Source organism: Mercenaria mercenaria, chromosome 17 (assembly GCF_021730395.1).
Source record: "Mercenaria mercenaria strain notata chromosome 17, MADL_Memer_1, whole genome shotgun sequence".
Taxonomy (NCBI): Eukaryota; Metazoa; Mollusca; class Bivalvia; order Venerida; family Veneridae; genus Mercenaria; species Mercenaria mercenaria.
In genome coordinates this window covers 27,132,922-27,158,953 of record NC_069377.1, presented here as the reverse complement: position 1 = coordinate 27,158,953, position 26,032 = coordinate 27,132,922, and the positions used below count along the sequence as shown (strand labels likewise).

Below are 26,032 nucleotides of genomic sequence, written 5' to 3'. Positions count from 1 at the left end.
GCATGTGCATTTATCATATCAAGTGAATCATTTCAAGAAATTACAGTTATTTTTTAATTGGTTCTCAGACAGGTGTCACAGGCTTTTCATTTGATGTTGCACTGGAGAAAACGAAATTCTTTAAGGCAAATAAAACATATACATGTAAACGGCGAACTCTAAATTTCGGCCACATTCTACATATTTTGTATAAGAATTTTAATGCTAAATATTCGTGAACTGAATTTTTGCTTTTCTCCTAAGAATGTCAGAAGTAATGTCGAATGCATTATCATTATTAGTTTCATCCACACTCAACAGATTTTATGTAAGAATTTAAATACTAGATAATCCGTGAATGGATTTTTTGTTTTTCTTCTTAAGAATATCAGAAGTAATTTTGAATGCGTTATTCATGTTTCTAGCCTTATTTAATGTTGCAGATGGTGCGTGAACCAACTGAAACGAAGAAAGATTGTTATGAAAATGATATTGGTTGGGTTACCACAATTAGAAAAAAAAATAGTTTAGCCCGTAACAAGAGGAGCTATATAACAATAACGCCTCATTAACATAAGTTGATGTTCTGGCTCTGATACATAAATTATCAATTTTTATAGATATAAATATGTATTTTTTCATGGGTACAGCATACATTTGGAAGAAAGTGTTTCTACATATTTTTTCCAACTTGTTATGTATATATTTCGGAATAATGTCTGTGAGTGCGTGTGTGCGTGTGCATGAGTGTTTTAATATCGCAATGGGCAGAAAATTCCGTAACGATGTATAGGCATGTATTTCTTAACTTTCTTGTTTTCAAAATATAAATCTCAATGAATATAGAATTAACATGCTTTAAATGATCGTATGGCTTCTTTATTTAATAACGAATACCATTGTGTACTATACAGCTTGTAAGAATTACATCAGTTTGTAGCATTGACTGATCAAATAATGAAATAATTTAATTAATGACATGAATAAATGTGTCGCATATTGAAAAACGTTAATAGTCTATCAATATATTCAAAAAAGAGGCCTAGAAATTGCCTTTGATGGCATTTTTTGTTAATGCCCGACAGCCATGTTCATTTCTAACTTTAAAAAAACTGGAAACTTTTCAGGGGGATGCCGCCTTCTAAGGGTCATAGCAAGGTCACAGCACAAGGTCAAAGGTCAATAAGTGCATATTTTGTTAAACATCTTTAGATTTTCGCCATTTTTGCTACGTTTTAATACAAACTTGTAATTCTTCTGTGATAATCATGAATCTGGGAAGTAAAATAAATTACTTCAGATAGATTTATTGCATTTGAGACTTGCAAAATTCGAAAAGACTAAAGCTATTTCTATAGAATGAGCTTAACTTTTCGTACGCTCTGATATTTTGTTCATTTATGGAAGTTAATGTTTCTAATGTTTCTGAAGTTTCCGTTTTCAGGCTAACAATTTCCAAAAAGGATGTTTGGTTACCTGTATAATTGTCTGTATGAACAGTACAGGTAGAAAGAAAATGCGCGTATTTTATAAAGACTAGTACAGTCAAACTTCCTTTGCTCAAATTCGGATTATCCAATAACTTCTTTTGGCTCGAACTCAGCGTCAGGTCTATATGAGGTATGTATAATGTAAAATTCACGTTGGCTTGTACTACTGATATCTCTTACACATTTTGCTTGTCCCGTCAAGCTATAACGAAGTTTGACTGTATTAAGTGTTGACAGGTATAAAGATTCCTTCGAAGCATAGAACTCAAGGACGTAAAAGTAACAAACTCAATTTGATTAAGTCTGTTTGTGAGATAATATGAAATGTGCAAAGTCTCTCACGCATTATCTAAAATGGTCTATGCTGTCAATCAAAACTCTATTCCAGTGGTTAACGCATGTGCTGTAGCAATGTGTGGGCGTTTAGTAATAATACTTATGTATAAAAATCAAGCGATATCAAAATGTAAATATAACCGCAAATGTTATGTGTGTGTTTGTGTGCGTGTGTGTGTGTGTGTGTGTGTGGGGGGGGGGGGGGGGGGGGGGGTTGTGTTTTTTTCATTTCACTGGTATGAAAATTGTACTTTTGACATTTTCGAATCAGCTAAAAAATACATCTTTACACATTAACATTAGGTTATTATAAGAACTGATAATTGCTCTTCAAGTGTTTTCAATAACTTCAAAAGGGCTTGATAATTGTCAGTGAATTTGATAGTATTTCGAATGTTATTAGCATGATCTTCATGACTGTGAATATAGGGACAAAACATGTTTGTTTTCCTGTTACAACACCTTAAGATTTCCGAGTGATTGGTTGGTGATAGAGCCGAGTAGAGCAAACTTACAAATGTACCATGAAGGAATTGACAGCCTTAAACGGGTAAAAATAGATATATTGTCAATTAAATTCAGCACGAAAAGCTAAAATGAATTACCCTTATATAGAAATAACTCCTTACCCCTATATGAAAAAATGGATAAACCCCAAAACACATAGCAAGCTATAGAAATCCATCGTTTTGAATTTCAAATCTCTTCTTCATGCTCTTCTCATCCTGCAGGAAGTTATTTTACGCATTGTGTATCTCTTGATAACTATTAAACCACCATATTTCATCATTTTGATTAGCTGAACCATCTTCTGTCAGTAATCATGAAAATATCGGAAGTATTGTGCAAGTTAGTATTATGATAAAGACACGTGCAAGGTTTAATAAATTTATATGAAATACTTTTTGAACTAGTCACATCACAAGTTGAAAATGTGCATTTTTGACTATTTCAGGGGCCATAACTCTGAAAATAGGATGCGGACCCAATGAAAAATAGGAGGTGCGCATGTTCATATCATGATTAAGACTCATGCAAGGTTTCATGAATCTATATCAAATACTGTTTGAGCTAGACATGTCACAAGGTGAAAATGTGCATTTTTGACTATTTCAGGGGCCATAACTATAAAAATAGGTGGCGGAGCCAGATGAAAAATAGGAGGTGTGCAAGTTCATATCATGATAAAGACTCATGCAAGGTTTCATCAATTTATATCAAATACTTTTCGAGCTAGGCGCGTCACCAACTTCGGACGGACAGACAAGACCAAATCTATATGCCCCCACCACTCATGGGGTGGCACAAAATGGTATTAGTGATGGGACATCGGTTGGAAAACTCCAACCGATTATCGGTTGGAATCCGTTAGCAAACCGATGCGATGTATCGGAAAAATAATCGGTTGAATGTTATTTATTTTCTTACTTGTTTATTCAGATAGTCATGTCTTTAAAGTAACTGTTTTACTTAAAATTCATATGCTCTTTTGAAAAATAAAGAACTACCATTAATCAGATGTTTTAAAGCTGGTTCATGGTAAACAGAAACTTGTTTAGTAATGACTAATTAGTTGCAGACAGGGAAACAATAATAAATTGCAATCTGGTTTACATACATGTATCATAGACTCATAGCTGTCATTTGAGACAGTTGACTGGTATATCTGTACCTGTAACATATCTAGCATACAGCAAGGAAGTACAGATATTTCAGTCTTTCTCTGGCTGACAAAAATAGTGATTGTAGAAAATCATTAAATGAATTCAGTTATTTTTCGGTAATATTAATATTTTCATACAATGGTTACCATAGCCTGACACTACTGAGTAGCACCATGTTCCAACTACTTGTTGCTATGGCATATAACAATGTCATGAAGCTAGGTAAAAAATGATCAGATAAAAATCAGAGTTTAATCTGTTTCCATATGTACACTGGTCAGCGATACTGGGTAAACGGAATTTTGGCAGAAAAAAGTCATGACAACTCGATGACAACTGCAACTGCATAAAAAACACCAAACTTCTTTCCACTGAAATTACGTCATGGACACGGAAATTTGACGGCATTAGTGTCCAGTTTCAACAGATAAATTCCCTCGGGCAAACCGTTGTAAAATACGAAAATTTATCAAAGTTTCGCTAATTTTTTTGGCCCCACTTTTATTGACGCAATGGACGCCGCCATGTTAACAGCTGATCCTAACTGTAAGATGTTAAATCCATTTTCATTGGATAACTGAAACGAAATACTAACGTTTGATTGTCGGCATACTTCTGTTTTATCCGTAATGCATGCAGGTAGTCCATATTTCGGATATTTCTAAGGTAAACATAAATTCTCAAGCACCGTATTTCCCTTCGGAAACCTTAGTTCATACCCATGTAGATTCGTACCCGCTATCGACTCTGAGAAAACATAATCGATTATCAGAATCGGTTGGACTTTTCTAGCCGTCAATCGATTATATCCGCTAATCGGCCCATCACTAAATGGTATGATAATATTATTATCAGTAATCTGTTGCAGTGTTGTTTTGATATCTAATTAATATCTAAATATTGATTTAACATCTTAAACATCGATGCCAAAATATAGAAACAAAAAAACCATCAAGCGGATAAGGATACTAATCAGCACAACCATCATCAAATATAAGAAAAATAATCGGCACAATTATCTCCATGCCGACAGACAAAAGTTCCCAGAAATATAAAGGACAATAAGTCACACACCCTGCCTATAATACTCGCAAGAGGCGGGAGGCAGTAAACACAGATAGATAGATATTTCACACTGGTCTGTCCAACTCATTTGTCTAGAACTCCTACCCCAATCAATGTATCTCCAAGCTGTAAAACTTGGTGCAGGGCAGGTAGGCTTGGTACACAGGTAATCACTATTGGACTAAAACAAACATAAAGGGCATGCTCAAGAATTTGACTTGAGACAAGCCAACTGGAATTCCAACTATATTATTCATTGTCACACTACACAAACGTAAGTGTTCAAATGATTGCAGATTTTTGTATGATGAATATTTGCTAGAACATCGGACAGAGCTAGCCACGATGATTTATTTTCCTCTATGACAAGAGAACAAAGCGAAAATTATCATTCACCGAGTCACAAAATTATTCGACGTTACTAAGATTTTACGCATAATGCCATAATCTAAAGCATTGAAATAGAGTAATTTTCTCGGCGAATTCCAAATTACCTTGTATAAGACTAAAATTTTCTCAGGAAAGCAACATTTTTCAATGAAATAACTGTTTTGTTTTTATTCTATGAATGAAACATCAATGGGAGATGCAAGTGTGATAAACGTCACAGGTTTATGTGTTCTTTTAATAGGAAGACGAACACTGAACTTTGGTCGTTGTCGTCGCTTATTGTAGATCAAAAATCACTAAATCACGGTTCTCAGTTTAAAGGTCTGAATACACTAATTTCTATATCGTTTCTATTTTTGTGCTCGGTTTAACGTCAAACTAAAACAATTATAGGTCATATGGGGATATTCCAGCTTTTGATAGTGGAGGAAGACCCAATGTGACCCTTTGTGCGTTATTTAATCACGGGCTGGCAACCACCGGCCTTCCGTACAAGCCAACTGTTTGGCTTCCTTACATGACAATAAGCGAGGCTAAAGCGCACATCAGTGAGGAAAAAGAGTTTCAAAGTTAGCGACCTTGACCACCCGGCCACGGAGGCCACTGCCACTCTACAAATATGAAATGTGAATATTCATAGTACCATGACACAGTCAGACGGCAGCATGTCAATACGTGCGATCGTCAGTTTAGACGGAAAAGAAGCTACGACTACCAGATGTCCTATTTTCCATGCACAATATTGTCCAGTAAGCCTATAAAACTATACTTTTATAAAATAAAGAATATTAAAGCTACTTATAGTATTATACTCATGAAATCTTGTCACAACATCATATTATGTATGGAAACATGTCAAAGCGGCTTCATTCGGAGGGAACGATGTTTAAGCATCAAGATAAGAATATTTCTAATGCCTGAGCATTATCATGATAAAAGAACCGTGTCCCAGCTTCATGTGGAGGGAATCGCATCATCGCATCGACGGTCATGCAGAGAGTTTCATATTACAGTTTTGTGATACAATAAGTATCATTATATAAAGGAACCATGTCACAGCATAATTGTCAGAACGCAGGCATGTAATATTATCATAACGAAGGAACGATATTACAAAAGAAACAATGCCACAACATTATCACGAGGAAGGAACGATGTCAGAAAAGGAACGATGTCACAACATTATCATAAGGGAGGAACGATGTCAGAAAAGGAACTATGCTACAACATAATCATAAAGAAGGAACGATATCAGAAAAGGAACGATGTCACAACATTATCATGCCAGAAAAGGAACGATGCCACAACATTATCATAAGGGAGGAACGATGTCAGAAAAAGAATGATGCTGCAACATAATCATAAGGAAGGAACGATGTCAGAAAAGGAGCGATGTCACATAATTTTCAGGAAGGAATGATGTCTGAAAAGGAACGATGTCAGAAAAGAACGATGTCACATAATCATTATGAGGAAGGAACGATGTCACAACATTATCATAAGGAAGGAATGGTGTCAGAAAAGGAAAGATGTCACATGCAATTATTATAAGGAAAGAACGATGTCAGAAAGGAAACGATGCCACAACATTATCATTAGGAAGGGACGATGTCAGAAAAGGAATAATGTCACATAATTATCATAAGGAACAAAAACGATTAATGTCACATAATTATCATAACGAAAGAACGATGTTAGAAAAGGAACGATGCCGCAATATCATCATTAGGAGAGAACGACGTCAGGAAAGGAGCGATGTCACGTAACTATCATGAAGAAGGAACGATTTCAGAAAATGAACGATATCACATAATTACCATGGAAAAGGAACGATGTCAGAAAGGGAACGATGTTATCACACGATGTCAGAAAAGGAACGATGTCACGTAACTATCACGAAGAAGGAACGATGTCAGTAAATGCACGATGTCACATAATTATCATGGGGAAGGAACGATGTCATAAAAAAGAACGATGTCACAAAAGGATTGATATCCCATAAAGAAGGAACGATGCTACAGCATTATCGTATGGATGAAACGATGTCAGAAAAGGAATACTGTAAAATAATTATCATAAGGAAGGATCGGTGTCAGATAATGAACGATGTCATATAACAATAACAAGGAAGGAAAGATGGCAGAAAAAGAACGATGTCACGACACTAATATCATAAGGAAGGAACGATATCAGAAATGGAACGATATGTTTCAGCATTATCAGGAGGAAGGAACACTGCACATTGATTCTAAATAAGAATGTAAATTTGCCCTTATTTTGTGTCTCAGACAAGTATAGGATAATCTGACTGGTATATTTTGGTCTATTGGGTTTTGTTATGCTAAACTACAATACATCTAAGCAGACAAACACTTACTTTGTACTTTTGATGTCAATATTAGGTGAGATATTCCATTTATCAAAACAAAATAATAAAAATGTTCATGTCGCCACTTCAAAGTATTCAATTTGTCTGTGTGTAAATAACAGGGAAAACTTATTTCCGGTGCTATTTAGTGTTTTTTTGTATTTAGCATTGTCAGAGTAGGAATAAAAACATCACCAGAGAAATACTTCATGTATATCTAGTTTAATAAAATCGTAAACACGTTGTCTCCAAAATGGCTGCAAGATACGTTACATGGAAATCTCAGTACAAAAATATAATTAAGAACGATCTATTGTGCTTTAATCTTGCAAGATACGTTACTGCAAGATACGATACAGTCTAGCAAGCACTTAGACACAACAATATGTTTATGATGTAATCGCATCGATTTCTGATAGTACTAAAAACATGATTCAGTGTGTCAATAACTTTGTAATTTTGGAAGCCATTTTACCATTGTTTTGTGTCTGTATACTGCTCTCTGCATCATCTGAAATCGGGGAAAGTCAATTTTATATCTAAATAATGATATTATTTTGCAGATTTTATTACACCAACTGCTGTTTATGTCTTTATGAAACTGTTTTACTACGACAAACAACAATTTCAGAAATCTAAATGAAATGCCTGTGCCATTTGGATGTGCAGTTATGGTAACGTTTCTTACACAGACAGTAACGTATCTTGCTGTTTCGAAATATTGTCCTTACATCATAGTTAAATCGTAAAAATAACATTTCCATGGCAGGAAAACTATTCTTTAACAATGGTTGAGGTATCTTACGCACAACTTATTTTAAACAAAATGGTTTGTCCAAGTATCGCGTCCATTTTAACATAGGCATTTCATGCATCATGTAGATATAGTCAGTTCTTAAATGAACAGCTGATGTTTTGAAGAAATGTCTACCATTTTTCCTCATATAAGAGGAACATGTCGCAGATGTGTATTTGCACTAGCACAATGAGCATGTATTTCTAGTTAATGTGTTTGATTTTTTACCCAATGCTAACAATTGACCTTACGCCAGTGTTGATTGACAGGTTCCAACTGACCAATCAGATAACAGAACTGATAAGCCTTGTTGTTAGCCGCCATTTTGTCCGTCAAACTTAGTGCCGGACTCGCGAGTCAAAGAATATAAATATCACCGAAAAATCGTCCAAAATGGTAAAAGGTGACGTTACGACACCTTTACATCAGACACAGGGAAGAGATTGTAATACTAGAGCGCTTCCCTTTTCCAAATCCACTCTCAGACCTCGAATATTGTCAGCGATGTATCAGGCTCTGTGGACGTCCTCAAGAATAGTTGATCTTAAAATCTTATAAGAGTGTTTAAAAGCAAAGCAATTCGACTTAGCACTCATTGTGTTATAACGTTTTAATTATTTCATTTAAATTGATCAGTGTAAAATTCTATGAAAATTAACTTTCTTATTTAACAAAAGTGCCTAGTATTCTTTATTCAATAGTAAAAATATTCCATCAGTTACCAGAGTAACTGGTATGTACTGATAAAACACAAGTATTTGATGTTCTATATTATTTGAATGGTAACGTGTAAATATTATGCCTTAATGTACCGGAAACATGATTTATGCATTTTTAAGGTTTACATCAATCTCCCACTGGTGTATGTTAAGTCATGCCTGGGTGATAATACAACAAATAATAAACATGATAAAAAACTATGATTAATATAAGATTATTTTTAATGAGTCTAATCAACAATTTTCCAGGCGCTCAAAGTTTTGACTTAGCACTCGGTGTGTGCTTTCGTTCTAAATTTCATTTTAATAGACAGCGTAAACTTTGTCTAAAATTCCAGAAAAATAGCATATTTCGTATAAAGAAGATATGTTCTTAAACAAAAAATTATACATTCATTCTGTATACTTTATAAAGAAATTTGGTAGGCTCAAACATTGTTTTAAGCTGCGATGCGCCGGTATATGTCTTGGAATATGAGTATGGACTATATCATCGCCTTGGACTATATCTTATTTATTTATCATTTACACGTTTTAATTCTAATAAGAGAACTTTCTTTACTTATACTTAAAACACATCATGTCTAAGTATTAGACATTAAATGCTATGTATATCTGAATAATGTTGAACAATGATATGAGCATCTTAAATGAGTTCCTGTATTTCGAAATCCGACGTTTCTTAAATGACACAAGTGACAATTTTTACATGTAAATTACCTTATTTAATTTATCTAATTATTTTGAAATAGGAATTAGAATCCACAGTCTAATTTCAACCTTAATTAATAAAAATCAATGTTCTAGTCTGCTTAATATAGTCATACCCTACATGATTTCCGGGAGATCGAAATTTGACGTTTCTATAACGAAAAAGAAACGGACAATTAAAAAAAAAAACCTCACAAAATCAGCTATAATGGTTTCAGAGATTTCCGTCTTTTTTACGTGTTTTCCGCTCGGCCCCCTGCCTTGTTTAGTTTTCCTCATACTCGGATGCAGTTCCCGGCTTTTAACAACAACGTATCGTTGTTTTTTGTAGAATTTATGTTTCGCTACAGAACATCCACTTATTAATGATTGTGTTTTGTCTTTTCACTTTAGAAATACGTGTGAATTGAGGTAGCGTACGCCGAAATCAACTAGAATGTCCGGCAAAATATTTCTGCCGTCGCCATTTAATTCCTTTGTTTGTCGGGCCTAGCATAAATTGTTCCCCCTGAAAACTGGTAGGCGTGGCTACAGGCTATCTGGCGTAAGGTCAATTGGACTATATGTGTAGTGGTAACGTATCTTGCTGATAGAACGACTGAAATCATACAATCCTATCTTTATATATATTTTACATTTTTGCGCACTGGACAAACAACAACACGATAGCAACAATACAGATACAACATGTATAATGATAATTATAATCATCATCATCATCATCATCATCATCATCATCATTATAATAATACTTACTATATTCGTAATATAGATCTAATAATAATAATAATTGTAATAATAATAATAATTCATAATTAATACTATTATTATGATTTGTATTTTTATAATAATGATTAATACTGATGATAAATATTAAAGATAATGATAATTATTGTTATGCGTGAAAGGTTCACCGGATCTACGGTAACAAACGTGAAGGTGATACTTCCGAGAAAGGTATATCCCTTTTTAGTTGTAAATGACCATAGAAACAATTGCAAACATACTGAAATCAGATTTAGGCACCAAGACTCGAAGTATTTTATATTTGGTAAGAATAACTGTTTTTATTTTTTATGATATACCTCTTCTTACTCAATCAATTCTCTGAAACAAAAAGTGTCAAAAGTCACGAAAGTACTTGTTAAAAACCACAATTATTATGCTGCAAACTGTATAGACCTAAAAAAAGTGGCAGCTGATCCGGATCTGTATTATTTACTGCTCAATAATCATGTCTTCACAAACTGACACACATCAATTTGTCTTTGTCTGTGTTTTCAATAAAATCGCGATGTTGAGTCATTTGGGGCCGCAGCTTACAACGGGAAGTGATACTTGGCCAAAGTGATGGATACCGATAAAGAGGAGGCACACATTAGTTTTATGAAACTAAATCATGAGATGGTGTTTTGTACAAACTTTGTAGACGAATTTTGGGTTTCCTTTGCTGATATTCTAGTCACCGCAAACGAACACAAGCCAGCTGAAAATTTTGAGATTTCATTTCTCCTAGACAAAATTAAAAAAATAATGTTATTGTAAACAAGTTGCTGACCACAACTAGCGTATGCAAGATACGTTACCAATGAGTTTCTCTGTGTTCCAGTATATCTGCGATCTGAGTATATATAAGTAATTAGGGTTCCGGTATATAACATCTGCTTTGTAGTTTATAAGGTGTTGAGATTTAACTGTTTTTGACTTCTCAGTAGAATGTTTGAATACAAGACAAGATACGTTACATTTGGTATCTTTAGTTTAGAATTAATTCTTGTTCCAGTTGAGCTTATTTGTGTTAAAATTATCAATAAACTGTTGCCTACTGGTTTTATTATGACATAATTTTGGTGTTTAAAGTTCAGTTGATGTCAGAAATTTAGCTTATGCTGAACTGTTAAGTCAGTAATAAATTTAATCGTAGATATGTTTACTGTTTGAAATAATATCTACAAGAAACGTCTGTAAAGCTTTTTTCAGTAAAAGCAAAGTTTAAATTAGCACCTATGGGTAAAGAAAATATTATACCATTATGAATGATAAGATATAGTACTCTGTAAATAGGTACCATTCCTTTTATATGTACATAAAACATACCCAAGTAGTTCAGTAACGTATCTTACATGTTAAAAACACTAATTTAATTCAGACTAAATTTTCTTAAACACTATTTCTGATCAGGATCAACGGCAACTAGATTCATATTACTGATAGTTTCAAGAACATATTAAGTGCACATATACGTAAAAGCAAAGAAGTTATTTTTTTGGTGCCAAGCAGTTGTTACTTTGTCATTCTTATGTAGAATTAATGTGCAACGCTTGGAGGGGCCTCTGTAGATTTGTATTACTTGTATCATTTGAAGCGACCTCGGTATTATCATATGGAGTTGCCTTGTTCAGCGCTGCCTTCTGAAAACAGCAATGACACAGAGGATGTATTTTGCACCTTTTGTCATGAGAAAGAGTTGTCGTTACAGGGCGTGTTTCACTTGTACGCTATGCGGATATTAAAACATGCGCAATATTTTTTTTTCAGTTTCATGACTATTAGTCAAAACATTGTTAATTTATATTTGTCAAAACTAACGATTTCATATAGAAATAAGAAAACGGATTTAAAACACCATGAGTATTTTTTCAAGTGACATTTAAAACCGCGAAACCGCATAGGCGAACACTTTTGCATCGGGCTACATGAGCCATAGCAATAACTGTTTTTACATTTGCCGAGAGCGATCCATCAATATTCATGTTGCTACTTTAGTACATCATCTCGAATAATTAGTTATATTACTGTTGTCATTTATAAGAGCATCTTATAACGTTTATATGAATAAACCGCCCACTATACTAGTGAAGTGTTGACCTGGTCATTGAAAGATTGACAATTGGAGTGCATATCTAGAAAGGTAAGAATGAATTTATTTCTATTAAAAATACTTTTATTATGTAACCGTCATTATGACATAAATCATAATTATTAATTGATATCATTAGAATACCATCTTTTTATTTTAATTGTCATGAATGTAATATCTTTTTATTTTAATTGTCACGAATGTAACAGCGTTAACAAGTTGTAAATTATGCATGGTATCATACTTTTCCTAGATAATTAATTGAGATATATCGCAATTAGTGGGAATAGTACCTATTGTGACATCCGTAGCTAAGTGGTCCAATTTCTCTAATATTAGATTTTAAATACGAGTGAAATTTTGCTATTTATTTTCTCAGTGCGCAACTTAAATCACTGCATTTTGAATTACTTGTTGAAGTTCATATTGCAATTAAATAAGTTTCGTAGTTAATACACATAGTATTGTTATGATAAAATACATGGCACTGATTATTGTGACATGCGCAGCGGAGTGGTCAAATCCTTGAAATTAAATTTGGAAAGCATTTAATTTTGATACAAGTGAAATTTTGACATAAGGTTTTCTTAGTGCACTACTAAAATCACTGCTGTTAATACTTCAGTTAAATGTACTACAATCCACATTTACTGGTAGTGGTAGCGAGCAAATATACTTCGAATAAAAGGGCATGTTTCACCGAAAACATAGAAATATTGTAATTTACAGTACTTAGGCGAATTGCACGCCGTTATATAACTGATATAACTGTCATATATTGTTGACGGGGGAGGGGGGGGGGTGCATGGGGGAGTGGTGACGGTGCTAAACCCCAAAACATTGTTTAATGATTTTTTTTTCAGAGAGGGATGCGTGTTATTACATTTTTCTAATATTCTATTAGATGACCCAATTATAATCTTTCACATTTTCACATGTTATCTAGAGAAATATTCGTGCTTTGAGTAATTTTAATTACAGTTGGATTTAGGTATAAACACAGGTAAAAACGTAATAAAATGCGGATGACATATAGTTAGCGTGTTTTCCACTACCAAAACATATGTAATATATGACTCAAACCTCTTTAATTTATTCAGGGGAGCGTTATCCGGATTGTCCGTGACTGGATTTGTCACGTTAATGAGAGATGCTCTTTTAAGTACCTGAACATCTTTGTCGCATTTGTTATTGTACATTTAAAGTTTAAGCAGCGTAAATTTGAATTTATTTAGCATAAGGCTTTTCTTGTGTTTGTTTTTCAAAACTTTGCCAGTGTATATTTTGTTTATGTGCATGGTTTAATACGGACATACGCGAGAATAACACTTACATACATTATGATTATATATTAATAATTGATAGCGTTTATGAAGATCTAATTTTATAACATTTAAAAACTTACATTCCCACACTGGCCATAGCTTTCGCAGAGGCGGTGGTTCCAACGCCGCGGCGGTGGAGGATTCGTCGCAGAAGCGGTGGATAAATATGGCCGGCTGACTACATTACGGAAAGTTTTCTAATGTGTGTTCCCATATTTTTTCACGTTTGAGTGAAAACGACCAGTGAGACAGGAGCCCACATATATATTCTTCCATCCACAAACACTTGTTCCGTGCAATTCTTTGTCATTGATGTAAACACTTCTGTAGAGTTTGACGAGGGACTGCCATTTTTGTAGAATTTCCAGCACAAATTTTAAAATCTTATACAAAACGACCCCTGAGCAAGTTTGCATCAAATCGTAAGTATGACACTGTCAAGCAACAACTATTTCTAAGTAATCGGTGATATTTTATTGCAGGGATACAAGGTAATCGACCAAAAATGATTCCAACGCAGTGGCGGTGAGTAAAATTGCAAGGCATTACGGTGTATCTTGTTTCTTTAATGTTCGTTATGGACTTAAATATATGAGTTATTAATGATTTATATGAGTTAAAAGTCGCATGTGGTCAGAAATTAATCAAACAATCGATATTGTCAGTTGATATTTTGTATATATTTAGAGAGAATGAGTTAAAGAAATCTTTCATGCGTTCATATAAACAATCATAATTGAGGTGTATTTGGTACGAAAGAACATGGTGTTATTTCTTGGAAGTAGATTTAGTAACATTATCATGGTTCAAAACATAAGGCTTACTTTTCGTGTATGTATTCATCAGAACGGAAGTGAAAATCAATAGTATATTATTACTAAACATTTAGTTTCTATTGCTGTCTAATGTCAAAGTGATTTCATGGACCTATTCCAATCAAAATCCCGGGAAAAGTGCTGTTAAGTTATATTAAAACTCCATAACGAACATTAAAGAAACAAGATACACCGTAATGCGTTGCAATTTTACCCACCGCACACTGCGTTGGAATCATTTTTGGTCGATTTTTTATATTCGTGTAATTAAAATTCACCGATTACTAAGAAATAATTGTTGCTTGACAGTGTCATACTTACGATTTGATGCAAACGTGCTCAAGGGTCGTTTTGTACAAGATTTTACCATTTGTGATGGACATTCTACAAAAACGGCAGCCCCTCGTCAAACTGTACAGAAGTGTTCACATTAATGACAAAGAATTGCACTGAAAAAGTGTTTGTGGATGGAAGAGTACACATGTGGGCTCCTGTCTCACTGATCGTTTTCATTCAAACGTGAAAAAATATAGGAACACTCATTAGAAAACTTTCCGTAATGTGTCAGCCGGCCATATTTATCCACCGCTTCTGCGACGAATCCTCCACCGCCGCGGCGTTGGAAACGCCGCTTCTGCGAAAGCTATGGCCAGTGTGATTCCAGGGTTAACTTTAGGTAAGAGTAATTTCCAGACACTGAATTCAAAGCTTAGAACTAGTGTAAACAATTTCTTTTATAGCTTAAAATAACAAAAATGTGGCACTACTTGTTCACTGGACTACTTTCACTGTGTGTGGGTGTACGTGGGTATAGTTCAGGCGCGCCTGGTGGCCAGTGTGATCAGATGGTACCCGGGCACCGTGTGGCAGCGCAAAGTGTCGCCTCTCCATATACCATACTTTTGTCGGCTGAACAGTACACATGCCCAAATGACGAAATAATAGGTATAATTTGAAAAATAACGAAACTTTGTCAGCCTAGTATGTAATGACAATCGGTACTTTCCATTCTCCGTATGTGATTTCGGCAATTTCTGGTTGTTACGGAAAACCTTGCTCGTATGAGCTATATTTGCGGCCGAATAATGCCGAAATAACAGACGAGACTACGAAATTGCACGGAAATTGCCGATCGTCATTACAGGTCCACAACCTTAGCTGATTAAAGGCATTGTAAAGGTATTATAAAAATCAAGTTTGCTTTTCAGTCATACAAAATTATTTAAGTCGCGTCTTTATTGGCCATTATACGTATTTTATTCAAAGAAATCGTGACTATCGCCTATGGGTAGTGGCAGTTATTAAACAAAATATTGAATTTTTCAACGTGTCTTCCGGAATGTAATTAATTTAAAATAATGATTATTTAAGTTTAAACTAATTTATTTTAGTTTGACTGTGATCAAAGCTTCAATCTCTCGAGTCCGCTTTCTGGAAAACAAGTACCGGTGTCATATGAGAAATACGAAGTGTTGTCGTGACGCCAGTAGTGCTCAAACTCACGGCCACCGGGTTGAGCGGTCGACACCCAGATCACTAGACCAGTGCTTCCCTTAAACAAATATTCTAATCCCCCCCCGCTCCCCCCAAACACACACACAACAACAACAACAACAAAAAAAAACCAATAGACAAACCCCGGCAGCAATGAAAGTCACTTTTGTTTTCATTAATTTAACAACTCAGTTTATTGTTGTTGTTTTTTCACAGTGACAGTTAATGGATCAAGTTCATTTAAAGGATTTCTGTGTGAAGCAAGATCGAATCCAAACGCGTACAACACAGTCGGCTCTCTCGTGGCTTCTGGAAGTGTTTCTACAAAGAACAAATGTGGCACAGTAAGTTGAGATTTATTTATCAGTGCTGCTCACGACTTTAGTCTGAAAGTAATGAATTACTCATATTTAAACAGTATTTGCTTGCTAGCAACATATCATTAGATTTGAGGAAGTTTTTCACACAAGAAACTGTGAATTGGAAACGTTCACAAGTAAAATCTATGGTGGCTGATTTCTGCCATTTCGTCTGATGTGTTGGTGCGTTTGAAGGCTGCCAACACATCTACACGAGAGAACGAAATGGCAGAAATAAGCCGATCAGATTTGGAAAATACTTCCTTTCACGTTGCCCTAATACCAATGCCAATACAAAATGGTGATAACAACAGTATAGGATGCATTTTGCCACTAATACCTGATATGTGTTAGGAGCGGACGCGAAAATGTGAACGTTTTGTAAATAATTATTTTTACAGATCATATACTTTAATTGTTGTTATTTAAACTGTGTAGGTTTAATAATTAAGTGATAAAGTGATCACGGTTTAGTTCATTTTTTTTCTGCTGCTTTGTAAGTAGGTACCTCATCAACAATAAAATATGTTCTAAAGATGACAAAGATATTTGCGAAGTTTGTTTATACATGTTAAACAATATTTACAATAATTATGTATCATATGAAAATATATATGAAGACATAAAAAATATAGTCAGTTCACCTGTACACTGTTTATAATTTACAAACTGATATTTCAGAATGCAGCACTAACGCACACGGAGGGCAGCATTAAAGAGACGCTGTCGTTTGTCTGGAAGTCGTCTGCAGCAACAGAAAATGTTTACATTGTGTAAGTTGATTTATCTTTGAGTATCTTGGTTTTTGATATTAATTCTAAATTATGTCTTGATAAATTAACTATTTCATAACAGATAACGTAATGAAATGTACGCACGACCTTTCTAAAACCGCTTCGGTCAAATTCCCAAGAATGAACCAAATACTATATTATATGAGAATTAACCAAATCCTACGAGAATTAACCAAATACTACGAAAATCAACTAAATAGAACGGAAATTGGATCAAATACTTCGAGAATTTACCAAATACCACGCGAATTAATCAAATATTATGGGAATTCACCAAATACTATGAAATCAAATCAAGGTGCGACTTAGACAAAAGAAAACCTCGTAATTAGTAATTGGTTATCGCCGGAGAGCTTCAGCATATATCTAATATCAAATATTCGAGGCATACATTTCTTCAAGTTTCCAACTGCCCATAGAAAAATTGCAAAGAAACTGAAATATTATCATACCATTATAAGAATAAGAAGAAACGTACCTGACTACACATTGCCAAAAAAGGAAATAACACTTCGCCGAAAAGGAAATATATTTTGCCGAAAAAAGAAAATATACGTTATCGAAACGAAAATACTCCTTGTCGATAGGGAAATATATATTGTCGAAAGGAAAATATATCTTGTCGAAAAGGAAATATATCTTGTCGAAAAGGAGATAAAACTCTTCTTGTCAAAACACAGTTGTCAACTTTTCCTGTCGTTTATTTTTATGTTTAACACTTTAGATGTACCATCGTAAAGGACAAGAATACATTCTGGGTCAAAGAAACTTCAAACATGATCGCATACCAGGCCGGAGGTCAATGTGGCGGTTCAGGGTCAGGCAGCGGTACCGGGACGGGATCAGATGGCGACGCTGGGACGGGATCAGGTGGCGACACTGGGACTGGATCAGAAACCGGATCCGGTTCAGATACTGGGTCAGGGACCGATTCGGGTTCAGAATCTGCTTCGTCAAGTTCCAAAAAATGGCTTTATATAGTCTACAGTATATTTCTTGTCTACAAGTTGACAACAAGAGATTCATAAATGATTAAGTGAACTTAAAATTGTTGGTTATTATAGACAACTAGCTGTATCTTCACATGTACTTGCAGCAAAGAATTGTGTTTTGTTCTTATTAATAATATTTAAAGATTTTTACATTTCGACAATACTGTATGTTCATTTTACATTTTTCCCAGGATTTCGGGCCAAAATCGGGGATGCGCATTATACACGGGCGCGCATTATACATGGGTATCTACGGTATCATAATTCTTGTCATTGCTTTTTTTCACATTCTACCACGAAGCTTATTTCTATGGGCGGCCTTTACTACCAAAATTAGTAAACCAAGTCAGTCAGTGCAGTACGTAAACGACAGAACGAAAAAAAATCTGTATTTCAGCACTCTGTTGTTGTGACGGAGCGACAGAACAGCATGCAGCGCAAGAATATACAGTGTTTTTTTTTGCAAGGGGTGACAGAACAATATTTTGCTGTTTTTGTTGTTGTTGTTCTTTTGTTAACTCGTCATATTCGAGTGAGTAACTTTGGCCCGCAAGTTGTCCCACGAGTACCTCATATTAAACCATAATATTACACTGTAGAATCATGTCGGGGTCATCGTAGTGCTACTCTCCTGAAAAAAAGAAAACATCTACCTATTTTATATATTTCATAAAAAATGTTTCCGGGTCACAATACGAAAGTGGCCCCTACCACTTAAAATATCACCCCAGCAGAGAGAGTGTAGTAATTTGTCTGGGTAAAAAAATTAAATCAGAGGTGTTGGAAGTTAGCAGTATCAGTGAGCAGTAGCAAAATTAGAAATGTTAAATTGGCAGTAGCAGTAGTAGCAGTAGCCGTGGCAAAAACGTGACATTGACAGTAACTGTAGTAGCAGCAGCAGTAACAAAAAAAAAACAAAAAAAAAACGTGAAATAGGAAGTAGCAGTAGCAGCAGCAGTAGCAGTAGCAAAAACGTGAAATTTGCAGTAGTTGTATAGTAGCAGCAGCAGTAACAAAAAAGTGAATTAGGCAGAAGGAGTAGCAGTAGCAGTGCCAATAGCAGTAGCAGTAGCAGTGCCAGTAGCAGTAGCAGCAGCAGTAGTAGTAGCAAAAACGTGAAATTGGCAGTAGCAGCAGCAGTAGCCATAGCAAAATCGTGAAATTGACAATATACCTGAAGTAGCAGCAGCAGTAACAAAAACGTGAATTAGGCAGAAGGAGTAGCAGTAGCAGTAGCAGTGCCAGTAGCAGTAGCAATAGCAGTGCCAGTAGCAGTAGCAGTAGCAGTAGCAGTGCCAGTAGCAGTAGCAGTGCCAGTAGCAGTAGCAGTAGCAGTAGCAGCAGTAGCAATAGCAAAAACGTGAAATTGTCAGTAGCTGTAGTAGCAGCTGCAGTAACAGAAAACGTGAAATAGGCAGTAGCAGGAGCAAAAAACGTGAAATTGGCAGTAACACTTGTAACAGTACCAGTCCTTTGTGGCATAGACAGTATGTATTATATTGAAAAGAGTTTAAATGACAGAAGATCAAATTATGTAAAATAGGTTAAAGAATAAATTTTATTTGTATTTCGTGCACTAAACCCCATAACAACTCTTATGTGAGAAAAGTACGGGAAAGCGTTGGATTACAGTTAAAAAGCAATACTATTCATATTACGTCCCAGTGAAATTAAACACATGTTATAACAGAAATATACTAAAGAAAACATAACAACACATCATTTAAAAATTGTGAACACTGCAAGACTATTACACTTTGTGTAATATAAAGGGAGAAACAATAAAAAACAAAACATGAAAAATAAATAAGAAAGAATAAAAGGGGAAAAAAGCAAAGAAAATGAAAAGATATGTTGCGGCAGAATTGTCATATGATTTACACACCACTAAATAGATAAGAACTTAAGAAGAGAATAAACGAAAGGAATTCCACTAAGTACAATTAAGTGAGAAACAATCGAAAGAAAATTTGTAGAAAATAATATACCATTATAAATGTAGATAAGAACTACTTTTCATGGAACTTACAATGTCTGAGAACCCAAGCATGGGAAGAATGAACAGTATACAAAAAATGAATGATTTTGTGGAAGGAGGTGGTCAGAGAATATATGGCAATTACCTTATTCTTGCAACATGTTTTGAAGTATTTTTATATATTTACTTATTACATTATTATTCATCAAATGTGATCCGATATGATGGTTTGTTTTGTGATACTTGAAGCGTGACCGTTGTATTATGTACGCAAATTACAATAAAAATATACTAATCAAAACGCCTGTGGCACCGATAAATGTCCCAACACCGCTAAATGTCGCAACCATCGTTAAAGGTAGCAAGGTTGACGTTAAATGTCGCAACCACCGCTAAATGTCGCAAAATCATCTGCCGCTATATGTCGCACCTTTAACGCTAAATGTTGCAAGAATTCGCTCACCATTATATGTCGCAACACCAACGCTAAATAATGTCGCACAGCAGAAGAAAAAAATAACTAAGGTAAGTCCAACAGTCTTTACAAATTAGGTATTACTTTCATTAATTTTGAACCCGAAATAAGATGAGGTGAGTGCGCGCGTGCGTGCTTGCATGAGTATGCATTGTGTGGATTATGGTAGGGGTTTAGAAATTCTGAACTGCATGTTTGCTTTTCAAAGGTGCCGCGCCAGACATACGTTATTGATTTGATATTGAGGTTTGAGCCTCGGCGCGGTTCTCGCCACAGTTATAAAATTATTTTAGGTCTAAACTACGGAATCCTACGGAGTCCTGTTTAACTCATACGGCATTAATATTGCGCGTCGTGTCACCCGTGGTATCGTGTGTCCTGCGTCGTGTCGCGCGTCGTTTCGTGTTGTCGCGCGTTGTATCGTATGTCGTGCATCGGCCTAGAGGAGTAGACGTCAAAAAAACAAAACGAAGCACAACAATGCGACACGACGCTCGACGCAGGATACGACGGGCAACAATACGACACGACATCGTGACATTGATGTCGCGCATCGTGTCGCATTGTCATGCGTCTGTCGCATTGTTGTTTTGTAAACTATTTTCTGTCGACACACGTGCGATACGACACACGACAATACGATACGACACCACATCACACACGGCATTTCGATGTACGAAAAGCGACGCGCGACATTAATGTCGTATTGTCACACGTCGTATCGTGTGTCGAGCGTCGTGTCGCATTGTCAAGCGTCGTGTCACGTGTCGTTTCGTATTGTCGCATTGTCGCGCGTTGTATCATATGTCGCGCATCGACCTAGGACAGTAGACGGTCGACACACAACATGACGCAATACAATGCAACACGACGTTCGACACATTATACAACCTTCCTGTATTTTGTACCAGTGCAGCTGTAGAAAACGAATGATTTTTATTAACTGTTTCCTAGTAGGAATTTTACAGTTAAGGTCTTACGGCGACTTTCCAGCTTTAACGGCGGTGGAAGATCTTATTTGCCCCTCCGTGCATTATGTCAGACACGAGCAGGCAGCTTGATAATTTTTTTACTTTTTGTTTCTTGAAAAAGTCTCTAAGTATCATATCATAATCATGACTGTCTATATTATCCCCTTTTCACTTGCCCAACACTCACCCGCACCCCCTCTCAACACACACACACATTAACCTCCTTCCCTCCCCCAAAAAACTATCTATTGGTAGTGTGTCCTTTATTCCTGTGTCATCATTCACCTCCTTCCCCAACTCTACCAACCCCCACAATGTTATTACCAATCCATATCTATTCAGTGGTAACTTTAAAGTCTTCATGTCAGATAACACTGGCCCTATTTCAAAATAATTTCAAGATATGGCAGTAACGAGAAATCAAATTGCCTTTGTCATGATTTTTCTTCTTTCGTTTGTTTATTCCAGATATATATGTGAATTCGTGTGACTTTTAAAAGCAAAATGAATGAAGGTAGTTCTGCACTTTCGGATCGAAGTTTTTTCTACAATGTAGATTTTAATTAAACTCTAATTTTTCAAAATTTCAGAGTATACTTTGGAAATTCAGAAAATAAAACAGATAGAGTCGTGTGCTTGATTTTTGCTAGACTGATTAAAAAAATTTGGACCTCACGCATGTTTTCATAATGGGAGTTTATGGGAAAATCATAACTTTCATAACCATTTCGCGAATAGAAATTTTTCTACAACGTAGATTTTAATGAAACTTCTCACAGTTGTAAATAAACATATGGCCTATAATGTGGTGAAATAAAATGTACAGGTCCGTGTGCTTATTTTTGAGATATTTGACCATGATTAAAGTGAACCGCACATTTCACGCTAATTTTAGAATTATTTAACGTGTCAGATGCTAAATAATATCATATCTTAGCTTTATTCTACGTTTTCCGGATGAATGACGTTACGCCATCACTTTCGGTTTATCAAACGTATCAATTGTTCATTTAAAATATTTTGTTGGAATTTTCAGAAATATTTTTATATATTTATTGAAGACATTGCAAAATGGCAATGACCATCTCAAATATCTGTAAGGTAAGCAGTCATTTCCTTTATCACTAGTTTTAAACACAAGTTCTACAAATACCTGACAATGTCCCTGTCGAATGTATGTAAGATATCCAGTCATTTCCTATTCCACTAGTTTGAAACACATCTTCTGTAACTACCTTGCAATGACCCTCTGGAACACAAAGGAACGTAATTCCCTGGTCAGGCAAATTCTTGTAAAGGGGTTGTGGACATATCGTGAAGTTGAGCATACATACATTTTTTAGACTAGTAGCTTGTAAACTAATATTTATGCGTAACTTACGCTGTAGAGAGCTTTTTCTGTGTGTTTTACAGTATACATACTTTTACATATAAACCAATGCTTCCTCAAATACTTATTGAATCGCTTTATCTTCTAATTACAGTTAAGGAATAAAAATACTTAAGATTAAGTTGCTTACGTACTCGTAAATATGGCTGCATGATCCCATTTAACGGAAAATATCGCTAATTCACTGTAGTTGTTTTCTAGTATTCCTCAAAACAGATAGGAGATAAATCATCACTGTTAAATTACGTAGAGACTCGTAGCGTTATTTTCCCTTGACTACAACAAAGTTCAATTTAATTGGAACACGATATAAATACACATTTTTTTCTCATAAAGGAAGTAAAAATCGGACCGATAAGTTTTCTTTTAGATTTAATTTCAATAGGATATTTCTAATATTGTGCAAAACTAAGAAACAAATTACATGAGCTAAACAAACAAAGAAAATCTGGAATTCAATTCAAGCTTCAAAGTTATAACTCTAACTATGGCAGTTTCGGGTCGAAAGGTTTCTGATTTTCAAGGTTCCATATCCAAAGGCTCAGCTGAGGACTTTGACCATAGATGTGAACCATGTTTGGCGATTGGTCAACAAATAGAAGCTCATGGATTTTGTGTGGACTGTCAAGAATACTTGTGTAAGAACTGCTTTGCTTATCATCAAAGGATAAAGGCGACCAAACATCATCACCTGGTCAACAAAGATAATATGGATAAACATGCTGTTATCAAGAAGGAATCAGACGAATGCACTGAAAAGTGTCAGGTGCACAAAAAGGAAGTGATTAAATTCTTCTGTCCAACACATGAAGCTCTCGGCTGCAACGATTGTATCGTCCTGGATCACAGAGCATGTGACATTGACTATATACCTGATAAATGTGCTGGTATTGGGGACAGTGCAGAGTTCAGAGAAGTACTGAGGAAGCTGGACCAGAAGGTGAATGAGGCCGAGGATGTTACAAAGCTGGCCTCATGTAGAGAAAATGAATTAGATTCATGCCATGACAGACTACTCAAAGAAATTACAATGTTTCGCAAAGAGATAAATGATCGCTTAGACCAACTACAGAAGCAAATGCAGACAGATGCTGACAAAAAGAAGTCCACAGATAAACAAACAGTAAAGAAGGTGCTTGAAACATGTACAAAATTTTCTTCAGATATCAAACAACTACAGTCAAGACTACAAGATTACAAAGCCTCACAGCAGAATGGACAACTTTACATTACAATGAAACAAGCTAAATACAAGCTAAAGTCAGACGAAATAAAGGAGGCAGACAGAATTTTAGAAAAGACGAACATGCAATACACATTTGAGCAAAACCAAGATCTTGAAGACATACTTTCAAGGCAAAATGCCCTTGGAAATCTCGCACTCTCTTCTTCAGTAACAACAAAGGGGAGGAAACGAATTGAAAAATTAACCAAAAAACAAAACATAAAAATAAAGACGAACTCAGATCGGAGGGAATGCTGGATCACAGGATGTGTTGTTCTGTCCTCTAACAAACTTGTGGCGGCTGATTTTTTCAATGCGAAACTAAAAGTTGTTGACATAACAAATAAAGCTATAATAGAAGAGACAACACTTTCTTCAAATCCATGGGACATTGCTGTAATGCCTCAGGACCATATTGCTGTGACAATGCCAGACAAGAAAGAAATACTTATAATGACAACAGCAGGTAAATTGTCAATTGTCCGCAAGTTTCCAGTTACAGGAGACTGTAGAGGTATAGCTTATCATCAAGGTCTTCTCTATGTGGTTTCCAGTGATCCAAACTGTGTATTTATTACAGATACACAAGGTAACGTCCAGAACACAATTAAACTGGATGATAAGAGATTTTACAGACCATGGTACTTACTGCTGAGTAAGGATCTGAGACATATCTTCATCAGTGACGATAGTAGCCACAATGTCGTCAGTATAACATTACAAGGTAATATATCTGCTGAATTCAAAAACGAAGACTTAAGATTTCCACGGGGAATGATGATGCTAGACGATGGATCATTGCTGCTATGCCGCGGTGGGGGAACCGGCATGATATATCGTCTCTCGGATGATTTGAAGCAAAGTCAGACAATGATAGATGATCTGTTGTTTCCACAGCTCATGTGCTATAATCGTGGTAAACAGGAGATCTATGTCGGGTGTCATAGTGACCAGATGATTGTGTTAAGTGCAAAATAACCTGCGTGTTTTATGACATTGCAAACATTTTGCATCATGACAAGTACAATTTTGTGGCATGATTTTCACTTGTTACTGAAATTCATTTTATCATTTATCTATGTACATAAACATATGTAAGTAGATGTTGTCATAAAATTTAAACTTTTAATCTCTATCAGTCAGTGTGAACAGAAAACTGATAAGTGACATTGTAAACAGATTAACCCTGACTCAGATAATATTATCAGATTACAACCAGGATTAATATTTTGTAAAGTAATCTTATGAGGTCTCTACAATGGCTACTTGTTAACAGTTAACCGTAATAAATGTATTTCAAATAAGTAGAAAAAATTTGCTGACATTATCAAATATGAATATTCACGTTCGAAAATCTTCACTAAAATCTTCAAGTTATATGAACATTGCTATCAGCGTCAGTTTTACATTTGTTTTGAACATACATGAAAATATCTCCTAATTAGCAGTAACATCTATCAATTTTGTTTCTCAAACTAACTTCGGACCTGGCGCAATAGATTTTAATATTGACCGGCAAACCACCAAAATATGTTTATTTTGATGACACCAGAAATAGATTTTACCTAGATGTTTTTTGAAACATTTAACTGCTTAAGCTTATTAAAATATGGTGTTGAATTTAAGACTGGTTATATAGCACAGACTATGGGTCGGCTCTTTATAGAAGGAGTCATATAATGGTTTTTATATTGTACAAAACACAGCTGCACTTAAATCTACTGTCGTTTTCAATAAACATGACTAAATAGGCCTACATGAATATTCAAAATTGTAGACTGAAGTCTATCAACATTATTTCTAAAAGTCACTATCATTATAATTATAAAGCCTTTA

General features: G+C 35.2%; 2 protein-coding genes across 3 annotated transcripts; both read left to right on the top strand.

The window, feature by feature from the left end:
* The first annotated feature begins 12,227 nt into the window (after positions 1 to 12,227).
* LOC128550161 (putative defense protein 1) lies at positions 12,228 to 18,320 on the top strand. Of its 2 annotated transcripts, none has more exons than XM_053528617.1 (5): positions 12,228 to 12,429; positions 15,259 to 15,463; positions 16,229 to 16,356; positions 17,053 to 17,144; positions 17,890 to 18,320. In XM_053528617.1, the coding sequence occupies exons 2-5, from the start codon at positions 15,274 to 15,276 to the stop codon at positions 18,191 to 18,193; spliced, it is 714 nt and encodes a 237-aa protein (XP_053384592.1). In that variant the 5' UTR covers positions 12,228 to 12,429; positions 15,259 to 15,273; the 3' UTR covers positions 18,194 to 18,320. The 2 variants fall into 2 exon arrangements, with proteins under 2 accessions (XP_053384592.1, XP_053384593.1); XM_053528618.1 differs by lacking the exon at positions 12,228 to 12,429 and adding an exon at positions 13,484 to 13,593.
* Positions 18,321 to 23,458: 5,138 nt separating this feature from the next.
* Positions 23,459 to 25,174, top strand: LOC123535858 (uncharacterized). The gene has a single exon (XM_045318613.2). It carries the CDS (start codon positions 23,459 to 23,461, stop codon positions 25,172 to 25,174), a length of 1,716 nt encoding a protein of 571 aa, XP_045174548.2.
* The last annotated feature ends 858 nt before the right edge of the window (positions 25,175 to 26,032 follow it).

Excerpts from the sequence above, each read along its gene's own strand:
- LOC123535858 (XM_045318613.2), top strand. The coding sequence starts at position 23,459 with ATGGCAGTTTCGGGTCGAAAGGTTTCTGATTTTCAAGGTTCCATATCC.
- LOC128550161 (XM_053528617.1), top strand. The coding sequence starts at position 15,274 with ATGTGGCACTACTTGTTCACTGGACTACTTTCACTGTGTGTGGGTGTA. Across the intron at positions 15,464-16,228 it reads CCCAAATGACGAAATAATAG|TGACAGTTAATGGATCAAGT; the intron begins GTATAATTTGAA and ends GTTTTTTCACAG. Across the intron at positions 16,357-17,052 it reads CAAAGAACAAATGTGGCACA|AATGCAGCACTAACGCACAC; the intron begins GTAAGTTGAGAT and ends CTGATATTTCAG.